Source organism: Tenebrio molitor, chromosome 1, assembly GCF_963966145.1.
Source record: "Tenebrio molitor chromosome 1, icTenMoli1.1, whole genome shotgun sequence".
Taxonomy (NCBI): domain Eukaryota; kingdom Metazoa; phylum Arthropoda; class Insecta; order Coleoptera; family Tenebrionidae; genus Tenebrio; species Tenebrio molitor.
Genome location: NC_091046.1, coordinates 38,262,709 through 38,275,442, shown reverse-complemented (window position 1 = coordinate 38,275,442; position 12,734 = coordinate 38,262,709). Strand labels below are relative to the sequence as shown.

At 31.9% G+C, this 12,734-nt stretch overlaps 1 protein-coding gene across 1 annotated transcript in view; it reads left to right on the top strand.

Moving 5' to 3' along the window:
• The first annotated feature begins 3,313 nt into the window (after positions 1–3,313).
• LOC138128798 (titin-like) overlaps positions 3,314–12,734 on the top strand; it is an 85,827-nt gene continuing 76,406 nt past the window's right edge. Inside the window, exons 1-2 of the mRNA XM_069045035.1 lie at positions 3,314–3,456; positions 10,035–10,167. Coding sequence (XP_068901136.1) covers positions 3,441–3,456; positions 10,035–10,167 — 149 coding nt within the window. The 5' untranslated portion in view covers positions 3,314–3,440. The remainder of the gene's footprint in view (positions 3,457–10,034; positions 10,168–12,734) is intronic.

Here is a 12,734-nt window from a genome sequence, read left to right as displayed (position 1 = left end):
ACGCATAATTTTTGAAAAAATCTAGACAGGTCAATTAGTGTTTTAAAAAAAAATTCTGCTGATATTTTCTTTTTGGTCTTTTCTATGACCTTGAAAAAGTTATTGTTATAAAAAAAAATAGGTTTTTTGAGGAAATTTCTTATGTCAATTGAAAAACTTTTTGACCGTCGGGTAGATATTAAAAGATCTATTAAAAACGGTAGTAAAAATGCGTCGTTGCCATTTAAAAAACCTCTGATGACATCATAACTCTCTCAAGGTCCTCAAAAACAGCAAACAGATACCATCAACAGAAAGATTTTTGGAAGCGCTAGTTCACCTGTTTTTGCGTTTTTCTGGAAAATCATTCGTTTCTATTTTATTGGGGTGTTTCCAGACTTTTTGGACACACTGTATGTATTAGCAGTGTTTTATAATCATTACTTACCGGACTGTTTTATTTTTATAAATCAAATCTGACATTGAAAAGTGAAAAAGTCAAAAAATATTTAATGTAAAAAACAATAGGGTGTTAATGGGTTTTAATCCCGTTGGACATTATATCAAATAATAATAATAATAATAATAGCAACGGCCTTTGCCACAGGAAAAAAGGTGATGCGATTTTCACAATATGATGCGATTTTTTAAGTTTTGAAATAAAATTATGATAGAGAAGAGACTGCCAGTATGAAATAATAGCTATTTATGTAATAAGTACATAATATAGATCTTTGTGGACGAGCCTTATAGTTTATGGCAGAGCGAGCTTGCGAGCGAGGCTAATAAATAGGGCAAGTTCACAAAGCCTAATTATGTACGTACTACATACAAAGCTTTATGTTCGATTGTGAAGACAAGTTTCTTTTAGATAATAGATTCTAAAAACTACGATAATTTCGAAGTGTTCTGTTTTTGTTGCTGTGGTTACGAAGTTGTTTATTAGTTTATTACTATTTATTTGAAAACGAACAGTGCTTGTGTTTGAAATACGAGCTGAAATCATCTTTATTTCTAGTTGTAATAATGAGCAAAGTAAGTGAAACTGCAGCAAAAGCCAAAGAATCTTCACTGGAAAGTTTTCTATTAATTCTGTTCTTTCCTGATTTAAATAAAATTATGATATTTAGTTATTTTGACGTTTATTTTGAAGTAATACCCAAAACTGACAAGCATCCGTTTTACTTTATCATTATGGATGAATCCCTAAAGGGTAGTTTATGGACAATAAACGATATCATAAATCATGAATTATAATACAATCGAACATAATAGATAGTATTTTACAGTAGAAGTCCGTTAGGATAGCCTTTACGGCCGAGCTAGAGATACTGGCGAGGCAGTAAAAGCCCTAACGGACACGTCCGTGTATTGTACAATAGTTTTTGTAATATCTCTACGATTCATTCACAGTTATCTTTTTGAAATACATATGTACATTTTTTTCAACGCCATCGAAAAAACCGAATGATTAATAACTGTGAGGAGGACGTCGTCATGTCAGCCGTTGTTTATGAAAAAAAATGTTCCAATGTTGTTTGTCAGATTTGTTCAACGCTTAACTTTCCGTTGAAAATAAACGAATGAAATCAATAAAAAATCGCGATCAAGATATTCCCGATGTCCGGATGGCCGCAGAGCAAGTGAGGTCATCGTTATTCCCTGCAAAATCGCGCTTGTGTTAGTGTTAAAATTGTGAAGCATCGTCTTCGATCTCGTCCACATCTGCTAGTGGCATACGGATTTCCATTAATTCAAGGTGTGTCCCATAACATTAAACATTAATTGTACCAATTGTAAAAAAGTTGAAAAATAAAGTTTAGACGCTGCCCTTAACGGACTCCGGCCGTTATGAGGTTGTTTACATGGTGACAAACAGTCCGGAGAACTACCTTCAACAACTAGATATTACAAAAAACACACAATACACTAGAAATGTCATTCTGATGGTACAAAACAAAAGACAGTTATCATAATTTACCAAAGCGCACTATCAAACAGTATCAAATTTTGGCATAAATTATAAATTTATACACCCAAAACAATTTACCATAATGAAGTTGACAAGAAAAACCTCATAAAAGTTTTACAAAAATAAAAAATAAAAAGTATGCGTTAATTTTGTCCGTGAGTAGGTATATTTAAATTTATTTATTAAAATAAGCACTTTAATAAGGAAATTAATTGAGCAAATAAAATAAAAATAGGATTTAATTAAAAATAATCATACGACTTTTAAGTTGTTAATCATCAGTTTTGTACTGTTCAATTTTTTTCAGTCATTTATTTTAGTTACATTTATTAACTATTTTCCAAATAAACTAACGTTCATAAATCACGCCAATAGCCGTTATTTACATCTGATCCAACATATTGAATTTATGCGTACATTCTTTTCTGTTCGCTACTGCAAATATGTAGGTACAATCGTGCGCAATACATTTTGGTCGTCAATGTTATTTTAAAACTTTGTGGTATTGCCACAAATTATTTTTTTTTCATTGCAATTATTATGTCCATTGGCAACAATATGTTAATAATAAATTGAATTATCAAGATTTTGTTTTTTTTAATTGTTCAAAACATGTTCCCGACATCACATTTTAATTAAGTAAGAATCATTTTATTAATTAAGTAATTTACCTCACGTTTCATTTACATTGTATACATAATTATAATGACAGTGTGTCACACAACGTGTTAATAGGTTAAGACGGTTTCACAATGGTGCACTTATCACTGTGAAATGACACTAACAACCAAAATCTGTTTTTTAAAAATAAACCGTTCGATAGTACACTCATTTATTTAGTTGCTGTTATGTTTTACATAAATAATTCTAATACACACCACCTTTTTGCCTGTAGAAGTTGTAGGTATTTGTAATTTGTAAGTACGAAAGACAAACTATTTACTTTATATTATACATAAGAATTATAAACCTTAAAAATAGATAAGCGTGTTCTAAATATTGTTCCTACGTAGCGATAACTTCATAGGTTCCGCAAATTGTTCAGTCGCAACCCAAATGAAAGATTTTGCAGTTCTCCAACTCGGCAGTTGTCCTCGGTGCGACTGTCTTTCCAACAACTTCAAAGAAGTCCTTCGTTGTCAGTTTACAAGAACCCTTGCGGTTGTTTAATTTAACGAAAGTCGCGTCGATTTTCTTCATTTCCCCGCACTTCCCAAAGATAAACAGTAGTGTCGGCGGTAGGGGTGCACCACGGTGGTCTGCGCCGCGGATCAGATGTTGGGACCGATGGTGTGTGTCATGTTCATGGTATACACCGCGTCACGACGCCTCGAGCCGTTGACGTCGGTCCTGTTTTAGCTCAAGCTTGGCGACGTCCGTGCGAGCGTCTCCAGTAGTTCGCGCCGACTGTGGCGGAGTGCGGTGCAGGTAGAGATCCCATGGGAACCGTTGCCTCGGAATACCATCAGCATCCGAAAGCCGGGTCAAAATGAAAGTTGTAACAGGTCAGTGTCGGAGCAAAAATACCCTTTTGCCGCCTTCACTCCGTTTGGACGCTTGTTTAGCGGACGAATGCGAAAAACAGGTGCCGGATGGCGCCCCGTTTGCTTCGCATAAATTTTGTTGCAAAAATCGAGTTGGGTTTTTTCGGGATGAGGGGTTCCTGTGTGAAATAGCATTTGCACATGTACAGATACTTGAAAGAATGCCACAACTATTGTTCTTGTGCCAATTCTCTTTCCATTAAAATTTACCAGAGTTTTTGCATTTTAAAAATACTACTGGTGTTTGGATCGTAGGATGTCTCCGGTGTGACTTATCACGCGGACTCAAATTAGATTTTAATGCATAATCTGCAAAACGGATGTCACGTTTATTTTGGGCACAAGAAAGAGTGAAATTCTTCTTCCCGATTAAATCAGAACGGTCAGGAAGCAGATGTGCCAGCCATTTATTTCTTGAATATCTACACTAATGCTCCAATTTCTTGTGCGTTTTATTTTGTATAAATAGACTTGCCAAACATTTTATTTATTTATGTGCTGCATAAAGTATTTTTATTATGGCTTAAAGAATATTAACTCCAAACATTTCTCGCGTATACGCTATTTTCGTGTATGTCATAACTTTATTACTTAACTTGTTGCGTTGGCTCACAATAAATCACATTTGAGTAAACAGAAGATGCCATCGAGAACTACATACATCGTTGAGGAAAAATTTAAAAATCCGACAAACTGAAGAAATAACAATTTTATTTAACAAATACTAAATTTTACTCTTCAAGGTAGTTACACGAGTATATCTTTTCATCGTTAAGTTGTCAATAACACCCTGGCAGTACTCAGGGCTGTTAAGGGAGGTTTTAACGGCCCGCAATTTTTCAAAGTCGTATGCGTTGCCAAAGTGACAACGCTTCCCATGACCACGGGAGCATTAAGGCCCTTCTTAGTGCTTAGTCGGGCCTCAAACAGCTTCCTTGCTCGTTATGGTCTTCGTAACAGCCCTTTGGTGTGTTAATAAAAAGTGTATAATTTTTTATGTAAAATGTAATAAATATTTGACGCCATATTCATTTCAAATAGGTACAGATGAAATTTAATTAACAAAATGATTCAATAGTGTCTTTTAATTTTAACGCAAACTCTAACAGAAGTTTAACTACTGTTCTAGAATGCAGTGAATATGATTATTGAGATCACTGCGGTTTAATCACTGCAAGAATATACTACTTAATACCGTGTGAGCAACAAGTACTGATTGAGTTGGCAATAAATTCTGGTGATTTTTGGTGACTTTTATGTCATGTTCCAACGAGAAAACCATTTTATTAATAAAAGATTGCAAAAACCAAGACGTTTAAATTTGAAATGTATACCAGCTGTCAATAATGTCAATAAAACAAACCGAAATAGGTACAATTCACAGTCTTGAAAATTTTATGTAAAATTTTTTTGCCAACTGAAACAGGTATTGTTGCTCACCCTGTACAATTCATTATACAAGATCTAACTGAAAACAAAATTGGAAATATTGTTAAAAATAAAAAAGAATTTATTCGAATATCGAAATCATTCTTTTACGTACCAGGAGAAAAATTGTCGCCGAGGCCGCTTGTGGCCGAGACAGGACAATCTCGAGGATGTTATAAATGTTATAAATGCAAACTTATTATAAATTCTGCTTACATGTCGCTATGGAAATGACATAAATAAAACAATTCATTTTGTAAATAATCGTAAAAATGTCGAAGAGAATTGTAGTGAAAGTGATGTTTCATATCCGAAAAATCTAAACACCAGTCTTACACCGAAACTCTGATTTGTATCAAATATTAAAATGACGTTTACTTTAACGGCCGTCATTAAAAGCAACATCCGCGAAATTGGATTTCGCGGTTTGTTTTAGATACGCGAAGTGCTCGTTTCGCGTACGGTTGCACAAAGAGTACCTACTGTAGATAATTTTTTAAATTTGAAATGTGAGAGAAAACCAGATGAGCAAGGCGTAGAGTTCTTAAAATATTTTTTTTTATTTGAAAAAGAAAGTATCTACTGAAAAAAATTAAAATACATTTAACGATTTAGAAAAACAAATCTCTGGTTCGGTATTGTTGGTGATAAGATTTCTAAAAATAACAAAAATGCCTAAATCATTTTATTTTGTTATTAGTTTTTATGAATTTTTGCTAATTCAACTCATGGACATTTAATTTGTATTAGATCTTTTTTTTTTTGATCATTTGTTGTTTTAATCTTCACATTTATTTGCAGTAATCTGCTGTAACTTTGATTAAATTTTGTTATGTTCTTCTTTTTCTTTATTTTCATTATTTTTGATTTTTCCAATTTTGTGTTATGTTAAACATTGTGGTTGCAGCACCTATTTTATGTAATTTACGCCTTCTTTAATGCTGAGTTAAAATGAAAATAACACTTTTTGAAAAACTTCCTTTCATTTCAATACATATTTCATTTATTAAAGTTTTATTTTTAAAAATTCGACTTTTTATTTTCCGAAACAGTAGACATTTGAAATAATTTAAACTTTTTCAGTAAGAATAATTTCCCCATACTCGTAATAATTAAAATATTAATTAATTTTTAAAAATAAGCGAAGAATTCGAAACCTAAACTCTTGATTTAGTTTTTAGAAAATATTTCTGCATCAACACTGATTTGGCTTTTAACACAGAATTAGATAGACAGTAAAGGTCAGCCTACATAAACATTAACAGCAAGATTAATAATAGAATCGTCAATAAAATCAATCAATAATAGCCTGTCGATCAAATCTGGGCTGTAATAAAGTGATAAAACGTGGTGATTATTTGGTTTTATGCGTTGAGCATCATTTTTCAGAAAGTCTCCATAAAGACGTCTTAAATTAGGCAATATAACACTGTATCGATCTATATTTTATGAAAAGATTGCAATGCAAAATAAAAAAAAAACCTACATTAGGACGTCCGTAAATTCGTTGTAGTACCACCAATGTGGTTGTATTTATAGAGTCCAGCTAGAAATAACTACAGTTCGGTTAAATGAGTCTACGTAAAACATAAACATTGGTATTGCAATTTTGTTCATCTCCCGATTCATCAATAACGTGTTCACTGTTAAAATGTGCGTGGCCTGCAATTGGTCTGTTGTTTTAAATTTGTTGAACGTAATTGTAGATATGTAGGGTACAAGGCAAAATAATATTTTCCCTAAAATAAACCGTGCGTTAAGGTTGAGATCAAGGTAAAATCTTCTGCACGACTAATGAACGTAACATCAACATCTTTGCAATTGTTAACAAATTTGTTTAGGCTTGATTAATTATTCAATTAGTTCGGGAAAATTGTTTCGCGGAGTTAATTGCGGTTTACTGTACACAAAATTATCGGTAACAGTTTTGAATCTTTTGCAAATTACTTTTTACTAACATTTCTACAATGATCATTTTATTGATTTATTTGTTTTTTTTTTTGTACATATGTGTGTATTAATTAATTAAAATGTTTCAAAAGATCCAGCATGTACTTGTCTAAGGTAAAAAAAATCAAAATGATTAAGAACGAATAAAATAATAAAGAGTGATGAAATATAATTTATGGTCGAAAAAGAAAATGTATAAGTGTGATAATACGATAATACGTATTAAGTAGTAATACATAATTAAATGACTAAAAGAGCACCTGCAGATTTTCGTTTTATAAATAATATAGAGAGTGATTCACATAAGAGTGGATAAGAGTACGAGCCTGAAAGGTTATCGATGCAACCCAAAATACATATTTCACAGATTCCTGGATGCAGTTCATATTAATAAAAACATTATCAATCTAAGTTAGTTGGAATTTTGATTAATGTTAGCATTATTGTTATTTAAACTGCCAAGTGATAAATTCAAAAATATAATAACCAAAACAATGATAACCAGTAATAACTACAAGTCGTAACAAATGTTTAAAATTTCGCCCCTCATTCATTAAATATTATGTCTCCAGTCGCATAACAAAGGATCTTCTTCTGGCCAGCATTTCGCGAGTAAGGCAGGCAAGTATTCCGAATTTGATTTTCCAAATCTTCAATGTCGAATATTGGCATTTGGTATAGTCTGTCTTTCACCATACCCCACAAGAAAAGTCTAGTGGTGTAAGGTACGACTACAAGCCTGTCTGATTCCTACTTCAAGAGCCAAATCTCGTTGACTAATATCGGGATTTTGATCCACTGCTTCAAAGATTTGTATTTCTCGTTCAGGATTTGTGCCTGTTCTTTGTTTTGCTCTTTTGATTTTTGGCTAATTTTCCCTCAATTATTGGTCTGACTTGCGAAATAGTTTGTCCGTTGGAGCTCTTCTTTCTGGATGCCTATGCGCATACAAGTTTGCCGTATCGACGGCATTCCGACGACACCAAAAATATTAGTAGTCGGTACTTTTGGTTTTGAGACATGCAATAAATAGTGACAAGTGAGCGACAAGTTGTAAATAAGCACTCGTGGATTCACGTTTTGCATTTTCATTAATAGATAACAATGTTAACTCTGAGATATGTATTTTGGGTTGCATCCAGAGCTTTGTAGGTTCGTACTCTTACGTGAATCACTCTGTATTTTATGGAAATGTACAGAGTTTTAAATAATCAGTACTTAAGAGTTAAATGAGTACAGGGTTATTATAAATGTTTATAAAGTGATACGTGTTGTGGAATTTGCCATCTTACAGTTTTGCTGTACCTACCCTACTAAAGGCATGTTAGGTATACCTAAATAAAATGTTTTTATTTATTTATGTATTTGTTTATTTATTTATTTATTTACAATAACACATTTCCTGTACGAGGTATTCTTGAAAAAGACTTCTGCTGCGTAACTCAGAATACCGTAATTTACAATGTGGAAAATAATGAACTCTGGACGCTGCAAAATGCCAAATGTCAAATTTATATCCTAGCATAAATTCAGAAGAGGCGGCAAATTTATAAAGCACATTCAACTTCGACGTTAGAAATAATTAGATATGTATTTATAATGGCCTCGTATAACTGGGTACATTATTATTGCTATCAGGTGTTAGATAACAAGTGAAAAATTATTTAACTGAAAATTGTCCTTTATTGACAGTAAAAGAGTTGCAATAAAATGTCTAGCAAAGAGATGTTGGTTTTTTGTACAAAATGATCAAAAAGAAAACAAATCAGAGCAGACGTTGCAAATTATCGGTCATATCCTCATGTTGTAGGGGAATTATAAGCAAATAAGCGTTCAATGCATGGGCGTAGACAATTTGTGGTCTCAAACGCCCCTTTATACGAAATCATAGCTCATAAATTTTAGACGTTGGAATTATAATTTGTCCATTTTATTATTATTATCTGAAAAGGGAGAAAATTTATAAAATAAACAAAAGCAATATTTTACATTCGTAAGAATAGATAATTTACCAGTTTTATTGCCAAACGCGACGCCACTGGTTAGCAGATTTTCGCAGAAATGTCAAAGAAACGTCAACAATGTGCTGTTGTTAATAACTTTTAGATTTCGGCAAAGTTTACAGACGTTTACTGTAATTGAAATTGTAAATAACAATTATGCTAGAATAAGTGGTAAAATAGGCTTACCATTGAAGATAAAGCATTAATTATTAATAATTAATTAATTGATTAATAAGAGATTTTCGAAAGGTACCTAGGTAACCAATAAAACGACTTTGAATATAAGTAGATATGTATAATAAATTATCCGTACAACTCAAACCAAGACAAATGTTTCGATTAAACAAAGGATGAGGTAGCACTCTTGATTTGTTTTCTTTTTGATCACTTGTACAACCAGCCCATCGGGAAAATATTAGAGTAACTTCTCTATTAGTCAGATTTAGATCTAACGACTAGTTCGAAACACAAAAATTAAAAAAATGTAGAATGTAGAAGCGTCAGAGCACTTTAACATCGTTTAGACCAAGTGCACTAGTATGATAGCATGTTGAAAAATAACATTGTTAAAATGTTTCTAGACTTTTATTTCTATGTAAAGATCAATCAGTTAGGTATGAGCCATTCTCATATTTAGGTATAAACAAGTATCTTTAAAAATGAATATACATATTTACTGTTTCCCATTAAGATGGTTTCAAATTTTGAATTGAATGTTCGTAATTCCCAAAATAAAGATCACAAAAATGATATAAGAATAGTGTTAGGTACTTCGTTACATAAAACATAAAATTTTATTTTATTTTTAGACAGGACAAGATTAAAAAAGACTGAATTACGGATGTGATGTCACACAAACTTGCCACTGTAACTTGTTGTTCTTCAATACATTATACACATTTAGAATCATGATCTAATTTAAATCGTTCTTCTGTCTGAGATGAATTTATTTTTTTTTTTTTTTCAAATAAACACAGTGATATAGGATAAGAAATGGAAGGCAAATAAGTACTTACTTCTACAAATTTTTAAAATAAGCAATAACGTTTCAGTTACTTTTTTGTTGTTGTTTTCTTGTATTTGATGTAGCTCACATTTAATTATTGCCACTTAATTCCTACTTAGAAATTGGCTTTAAAGAATGCATTTATTTTTCAGATGTTCCTGTACTCGAGAAATTTCCCCCACGATTTCGAGACGAAGGATCGCAATGTGTATCGGTTCTCGAAAATGGCAATGCGGTTCTTTCGGCCGAGTTGTATGAAATTGGCAACGATATAGAAATAATATGGTAAGTATGTTTGTTAAATAGTTTTTTTTTGTTATACCTGAATCACAATCCCTGTTTTTGACACTAAAATGCGTACAAAAATAGTATACTAAAGAACGAGTTTTATAAGGGTTGATTTGGCGCACGAGTCCCAAGTGTAGAAAACGAGCCGTAGGGGAGTTTTCTATGGGACGAGTGCGCCAATGCCCTTATAAAACGAGTTTTTTATGTTATTTTTTCGAATTTGCACCCATGTTTTAATTTTTAAATAAAAAAACTAAATTTTCAAATTCTAGGGAATTTTGTATTAATTGGTAATTCAAGGTAACGGATGCAACTACATCTGCAACAGATGTTAAAAAGTAGAGTTTGAACATTAATATTGGAAGTTTTTTGGCGTAAATGACAATAATACACTGAAATATTGATACAAATTTTCTTAGAGATCTATGTATTAAACCACGAGTGCTTTAATAGATAGCCATAAACGACTCCAAATTGAATACAATAATAGACCTATTAGAGACGCAAATTCTAAAAAGGCCCTCTATTAAAGCAGTCGTGGTTTAATAGATCTCTAAGAAAATTTTTATTAATATTTCAGTGTATTATTGTCATTTACACCAAAAAACTTCCAATATTAATGTTCAAACTCTACTTTTTAACACCTGTTGCAGATGTAGTTGCATCCGTTACCTTGAATTACCAATTAATACAAAATTCCCTAGAATTTGAACATTTAATTTTTTTATTTAAAAATTAAAACAAGGGTGCAAATTCGAAAAAATAACATAAAAAACTCGTTTTATAAGGGCATTGGCGCACTCGTCCCACAGAAATCTCCCCTAAAGGTCGTTTTCTACACCTGGGACCCGTGCGCCAAATCAACCCTTATAAAATTCGTTCTTTAATATAAGTACCGAGCGATCATTTAAAAAATAAATCGAGTTTGCTTTGGAGCCTATGCTATAGCATGGGTTGCCATAGGTAACACGCCGACTCGATTTATTTTTTAATTGATCGCATCGTACTACCGTGTGAGCAACAAGTACTAATTGAGTTGGCAATAAATTCTGCTGATTTTTGGTGACTTTTATGTCATGTTCCAACGAGAAAACCATTTTATTAATAAACGATTACAAAAACCAAGAGTTTTAAATTTGAAATGTATACCAGCTGTCAATAATGTCAATAAAACAAACCGAAATAGGTACAATTCAGTCTTGAAAATTTTATGTAAATTTTTTTTTGCCAACTGAATCAGTTATTGTTGCTCACCCTGTACTAAAACACTAAAGCTTTAAAGTTGTTTAGGTAACAACAAATTAACCAACATTTTAAACAATGATAAATATACATTTAAACACAATTTATGATAGCTACGAAACAACAATTATTGACCATTTCTATATCAACGATTAATGACACAGATTACTTCAGAAAAGGTATTTCAATTTACTTTTTTTGTTATAATTTTCAGATACTAGTGCAGGTATAATAAAAAATAGCGTATGATACCTACACGTTTATAAGGGCCTTTAAAGCACTTGCGACGTTAAAAGCACTCCGCTACGCGTCGTGCTCTTAAACTCGTCGCGCGTGCTTTAAAGGCTTGCTTATAAACTTGTATCATAAGTAACATACTATTAATTGCGATTTTATGTTGTTTCGGTTAATTAAAATTGTAAATAAATATTTTTTAAACATTATGTAAAATAGACTTAAGTTGAATATTCATCAAACATTTTGAAATATGTATAAGTATTTTTGCATATATGTAGTCGTAATATAATACCCAGACTGTTATTGTTAAATTATTTTTTTACTAAATTAAAAAGATTGAATGATATTGTTATTGTATACATGGTTTCTTTGAAATGTAAAATTATTTATATTGTCAAAAAATTAAATATCTAATTCAAGTATGTACTATCGCGGCCAAAATACTTTGGTCGTCACTTTTTGACACTTCAAATGTAAATCAAGTATTAATGTCAATATACATGACAATTTCAAATTATTCTTGTCAAAAATATGGCACCTTCAGTTTTTGATAAATATAGAATCGTCTTACTTGCTTCTGAAGGTTGTCTAAACCGCGACCACGTTGATCTTTTGCTATTGAACCCTGCCTCCGCAGCTGGGATTTACCCCATCCGAATGACACTGATAGATTAAAATAATTTTGACAGTAGTAAAAAATAAGGTTAAACATCCTAAAGTTTGCTTTACAATTGAATGTCATTTATGTCACATTGACGACCAAAGTATTTTGGCCGCGATAGTACACTAATTGTCTTCTTGTGTCTTCCAATTTCCTATCAATAAAGACAAATTTTAATGTGAACCATATGTACATCTTTTGTGAGAAATGTGTTATAAACTCCTAATAAATTATTCAGTAGGTGTATCATAACGGATAATGATGATATTAGGGAAACATCCTTAAAAGCATCCTCTTTTTACGTTAATAATTCATTATTGTTATCCATTTCTACCACTGACCCGGCATTCAAGCTGAAGTTGGTCATTATTATTAGATACGAGTACCAAGTAATAACGAGCAAAATTGATAATTATCTGAAGCA